The 6,072-nt window shown below is 50.2% G+C and overlaps 1 protein-coding gene across 7 annotated transcripts in view; it reads right to left on the bottom strand.

Moving 5' to 3' along the window:
* Arhgef7 (Rho guanine nucleotide exchange factor 7) overlaps positions 1-6,072 on the bottom strand; it is a 108,050-nt gene that overhangs the window by 37,899 nt on the left and 64,079 nt on the right. The window contains exon 1 of one of the 7 annotated variants that reach the window (XM_021219518.2): positions 1,942-2,159. The exons of the other annotated variants lie outside the window; for them this stretch is intronic. Coding sequence (XP_021075177.2) covers positions 1,942-2,001 — 60 coding nt within the window. The 5' untranslated portion in view covers positions 2,002-2,159. Of the gene's footprint in view, positions 1-1,941; positions 2,160-6,072 lie in introns of those variants that run through there. 7 annotated transcript variants of the gene reach the window in all.

Raw genomic sequence — 6,072 nt, 5'->3', positions numbered from 1 at the left:
CCTGACCACCCAGGACACCACAGGCTCCTGACCACGCAGGACAGAAGGTATGGCTTTCTTAAGCCAAGAGCCACAAGCACTGACATCCAAACAACAGACACCTGTCCTGGCACCTAGCGGCTAAGCTAGGGCACAGGAGTCTTTAATCCCTGGAAACATGTCCTTTATTTGGGCCTGGTTGCACACCTGTCGTTTCAGGCACTTAGGAGGCTGAGGCAGGATAATTACAAATTTAAGGGTTGCCCTACCTCAGACACAAGTTCAAAGCCAGCATGAGTAGCAATGGGCAAATAGCTGCATAGCATATGCTGTTTCCAAAGAAACAAGGGGGCGTGGGCAAGGGGGGCACGGGTAGACAGGGGGGAGCAGCAGGAGCAAGAACTAGAATATGGTCCCTGGTAGCCCACATCCCGGAAATTAAGGCACAGGACACCTCCCACCCCACTCCATACATACACACACAGTTTCCTTTTCAAAGCAGTTAGCTCCTTCCATGTTCAACACCTGGTGAACTGCAAAGCCAAAAAGTGACAGTGGGTCCCTCTGTCACTGGCCCCATAGGGCAGTCCAGGCCTAAAGGGTGGAAATCAGAGATCTACATACAGGCCCCCCACCAGAGAGGGAAGTCCCTTCCCAGTCCTTCCCACCCCACCCTCTGGACAGCCAGGGCTGTTTTAACTAGGTCACACAGTGTGCCCTTTCTGAGCACTTCCTGCATGCAAACACTTGCTGCCTCACAAAGCCCACACATGGCCAGTAAGTCATCACGGACTGCAAGGGGTGGTCAGGATGACACTTCACTGTCTGACCGTGACTCCTGACGGACTCCCTGTCTGACCGTGACTCCTGACGGACTCCCTGTCTGACCGTGACTCCTGACGGACTCCCTGTCTGACCGTGACTCCTGACGGACTCCCTGTCTGACCGTGACTCCTGACGGACTCCCTGTCTGACCGTGACTCCTGACGGACTCCCTGTCTGACTGTGACTCCTGATGGATAGGACTGAGTTTAAACGCTTGAGTTGAACTTCACATGCACCATCTGACTGCTCTTCAGTTCAGTGCTGTCTCTGTAGATTCTAAGGAGCCCTAAGTAGATCAAGAGTCACAAGCAGCTTACACACTCAACCCCAAGATGAAACACCACAGGCTCTGTCTCCGTGGATGCCCAACTCTAGCTTCCTCCTGAATGGACTTATTCATGGAGATAGCTGGGAGACAGCCAGGAGTGGGAGGGCCCATGCAGGGAGTTCATTCCTTTGTGGGGAAATCTAGATGGTGCACCCAAATTGACAATGTCCTGCTATGACACATTCACTGAACCCAAGTGCCAAAGGCCCGGTGACAGAAGCACACTGACTGCAGACACCGCTTGGGAGACAGTCGTGTAAACCAGACACAGCTCTCAAAAAGCAACAGAACTAGAGGGCAGTCAGCAGCAGCCTCGAGTCTGAAGAGAAAAGGATCGTCCCAGAATGCGTACGAGAAGCTCTAAGCCAATGCTGCAGCTCCTGGAGGAGGGACAGCTGGAGACGTGAGCAGGCCCCACCCTCAGAACCTAACATGCTCTCAATATGATGAGCAGACAAAGAACCCTGCTAGAGTCCTAGTGCAGAGACCCCAGGGCACTGTGCCTTCCTCAGCCACAGCCTGAGCACAGCTGTGCAGATGCACACCAAGGCTTCCCAAGGGGATGCCACAAAGCTACCCATGGCCACACAGGAGCAAGCTCACCACGCTGCTCCACTCAAACTACCAACCAGTAGTCTTCCATACTCCCCAGAAGACAGGCAAGATACACTGGTGTCTGCACAGGAACACAGAGCCACATACCCACTCACCTGCCTACAACAGTGCCACCAACCCCTCGCCCAGGGGTCAAAAGTGCTTGTTGCCCTAGGAAGCCTCATCACCCTACCTGGTCTGAGTCTGCCAGTCACTTGTCTCACCTCTCCTCCTCTTTGCACCTCAGGTACATGCTGGCTGCTGCAGGACCCCATGGACCTCAACCCAGTGGACACAGCTCCATCACACCGTGCCTGGGAAGCCAGGACATAGCTGTGCTCAGAGAGACACAGACTTTGTGACCCACAGTGCTGAAGAAGGCCAAAGAAAAAGTCCCAGGCGGCATGGCTGGCTCTGAGTCACGAGACACAGTGCTTCCAGTCATACAACAGTGCCACCCAGGAGGGCGGGCACCCTCGGCAGCCACACAAACGTCCCTAAGATCTTCTGCCTTGAAACCAACTCCCACACTGTGCAGACACAGGCACTGGCTTCATGGGAGGCAGTTAAAGGAACACTAGGCATCTCAGACTTGAGATGTCCTGTGTGTCCCTTAAAAGTAACTAATCTACAGAGCTGGAGGTGCAGCTCAGTGACAGAACGCCTCCCTAGCCTTTTTGAGGCCCTGGGCTCCATCCTCAGCACTGTAAAAAAGTCGAAACATCTATACAAGAACACAAGGCGTTCGGTCACTGCCTTAAGATTCTCCCAAACTAAACTTTAATGTGCGAAAGACAAGCCTGGTTTACGCACAAGGGCAAGTGAAATGGCACATCTATCCTGTCCTAAACAGTCTCCATTCTGCCAACCACCCCTACCACACACCTCCAGAGTTTTCAGTCTTTTGTGTGTTTGTATGGGTGTGCATGTGTGCACATACGTGAGTCTTCCTCAATCACTTTCCACTTCAGGTTTTTGAGATTGAGAAGGACCTGGAACTCATGGATTCAGCCAGGGAGACTACCTCATTAGTGAGCTCTAGGTAGCAACTGCCCCACCTCCCTGGCGCTCACCTAGCTTCTACATGGATGCTGGGGATCCAAACTCAGGGGCTCAAGTTTCCACAGAATTCTCTTGCCTTTAATAACCTCTTAACATTTAGAGCTTACTTAACTGGCAGACAAGTGTGCTTTAATATCTACACTGCCAGTCCAGTCTATCTGAATTTTCAAAATGTGAATTGCTAAGCTGGACTCCAGTCACAATTTAATGTCTAACGAGCAGTCTGTGTGCTCTGGGAGCAAGGAAGTAGTGGTGAAATAAGCAGCTGTGAAGGCTCCTGCTAGCTCTGTACCTCTAGGGGACAGCAGGGACCCACTCTGACATTACTGATTGAACTGTGTGAGGGCTACTCTCAATCGTCATCCTGGGAAATGAGCTTCTGGGCTTGACAAAGGGTGATTATCATGACTGGGCAAGGAAGTGGAAGACCTGCCCATTATGGGTGGTACCATTCCCTGAGCTGTGATTCTAGGCTGTATATGAAGGAAAGATAAGATAAGCAAAGGCATTAATTTCTCTCTCTCCTGACTGAGAACTCAGCATGACTACACGCTTCTACCTCTGCTTTCTGACTTCCCCACCTTGAATGGGCTGTAACCTGACACTGTGACCCAAAATAAGCCCTTAAGATGCTCTTGTCAGGCATTTTACCACAAGAACAGGAAAAGAAACTGAGACAATACCTTGATTTACACTTGCCTTTAATAACCTCCTGACATCTAGAACCTTCTTAACTGACAGACAAGTGTGCTTTAATATCTACCTTTTAAAGCAACTAGTTTTACTACAGTATTCCTAAATCAGGACTCTACTAGGTTTGGGAGAGAAAATTCTTCCAAATGTTAAAGTTTGACCAGATAAAGAGAGCTACAGCTCAGAGATTACAGCACTGGCTGCCCTTCGAGAGGACCTGGGTTCAATTTCCAGCACCCATCACAATTGTCTGTAACTCTGGTTCAAGGAAATCCAATACCCTAATGCAGACATACATGCAAGCAAAAAAAAAAAAAAAGCACATAAAATAAAAATACATAAATTTTTTAAATAAGGAAAATAACACTTTAAAAAAAGATTTACCAGACAAAAGTAGGTCCAAAAAAATTCATGTCAAAAGAGTAGTATTCAGGGACACAGCTGCCCACACTCACACCCACACCACCTCTGCACTGTTCAGTCAGGCACTAGTTATGTGGACTCGGACACAGCTGTACTCCAATCCCGGCTAAGCAGCTTACTGTCCCAGCATAGCTAGACAGGCCACCTCCCTGCTTCCTTCTTTTATACAAAGGGACCTCCCTGGGTTAGGACAATTCTGAGTTAGGTAGTAGGAAAAAACACTGCTTACCCACCACCCAACACACCCTGCCACCAACACTTTCGCTCAAGGCTTCTCTTTGAGGAACTTTTAAAGTCAGAAGGTCTCTGGCATACCCCGGGCTTAGATTAAGTCACTCACTCCCTCACTCACCATGCTGGGCTCCTGAGGCCACCTGAAACTGCAGCCTGTGTCATCCTGGCCCACATAACACAAGCAATTCCACAGAAACAGCAGGGAGAAAATGAGTTGGAGAAAATGGCAGGTATCCAACTTTCCCAGAAACTGTGGCTAGGACACAAGAAATGAGGTACTCCCAGGAGAGCCAGGGACTCCTGCTGCAGGTCTCTTAAAGCTCACCTGTCAAGACTCCCAAGGCCATAGGATGAGAATGTCCTTCCCTGTCTCATGTCTGAATGCTCAGTCCCCAGTAAGGATTAGGAGAGACGGCCTTGTTGAAGAAGGTGTATTACTGGAGGCAGGCAGGCTTGGAGGTTCCAAAAGGCCATGCCAGTTAGTATGAGCTTTCCCCTTCCCCATTTTCCCCCTCTCTCCTCTTCTCATTCCCCCTCTTCCCCTCTCTCCCTCTTTCCTTGTTGAGGATCTGGGATAAGCACTCAGCTGCTGCTCCAGTGCCTGCCTGCCTGCCTGCCTGCCTGCCTGCCTGCCTGCCTGCCTGCCTGCCACCATGCTCCTTACCATGAGAATCAGACTGTAGCCCTCTGCAACTGTGAACCCAGGAAAGAGTTCCCTTTGTAAGTTGCCTTGGTCATAGTGTCTTTTCAAAGAAACAGAAAAGTAACTAGAGATGTGGGATATAAAAGGAATCTTGACCCAAGTGAAAGGCAAAAGATCAGCTGAAGCAAGACCTGGGCTGGCAGTGTCTGCACTAGCCTCTCTTTCTTCTTTGGCCCAGCACTCAAGAGGCTGCAGGGAGTGGAGGATAAGCCCAATGCCAGCCACTCAGGAGCATAGGAGAAAGCACAGGAGTGTCTCCCAGCTTCCAATGTGTCTGCTTCGGACACATTACAACTACTGACTGCATCCTATCACTCAGTCTGCAGAAGTATGTCAAGGGAAAGCCACGCTGCATTCTTTCCACACTAGACATCACAGTTTCTTCATTTAGCAACACAATGTGCTCAGAATGGAAGCTGCTAAGTGAGCAGACTCCAGAGACGAGTGAGGACACATCCTAGACTGGTAAGGGTCTTAGAGTAGGGCATCCAAGCCCTTACTGGGTCCTCATGGGAAAGATGCCTGTCATCACCATGCTATGGGGAGAGCCAGGAGTTTCACTGTCAGGGTACACCAAGTTCAGACAAAGTAGGTCTTGTCACAAGCATGCCTCTTACAACTGCATGATCCGGTCACTGGATTAGGATCTCATGAGCATCCTCAGAAGCCACCAGGATACCTGCCTGCAAACAGAATCTGCCATGCATTCTGTTTCTAAATGTGCTGCCTGGTACTGTGGAAACCTCCTTGGGACTTCAGCAGGCACTCAGAGGCTAACTGCAAACCCTTCACATTGCAAGGCCAATGCTAGCAGTGCCAACATCAGTCTGCAGGTCAATGCTCCGACAGCCAGAGGCTCATCTCCCAACCACTCCATGGCTAAGCAGCAAGAACAGCAAGAGCCAGCACACATACCCCTTCCACTGCACCACACCATCAGCTCCTTAGCTAGGCTGCCAGCATCAGGACACCCAGTAAAGAGCTGAGTGCACACCACACGGACAAGCTTCAGGTGCAAGAACCTGACCTGACAGCTGACAGCTAACGCATGTCAGCGTTACAGCTAGGCAGCTGAAGGCCGGCAAAACCATAGCAGGAGAGTCAAGGGCACCGCATTATATAAGTATAAATATAGAAATAACACTTGTCTGGTTGGGCTGGAGAGGTGGCTTCTTCTAAAGATGTCTACTCTTCTAAAGGTCCTGAGTTCAATTCCCAGCACCCACATGGT

This window comes from Mus pahari, chromosome 19, assembly GCF_900095145.1.
Source record: "Mus pahari chromosome 19, PAHARI_EIJ_v1.1, whole genome shotgun sequence".
In the NCBI taxonomy this organism is placed as follows: Eukaryota; Metazoa; Chordata; class Mammalia; order Rodentia; family Muridae; genus Mus; species Mus pahari.
The sequence above is the reverse complement of the archived record's forward strand: the minus strand, read 5'-3'. Positions and strand labels throughout refer to the sequence as shown.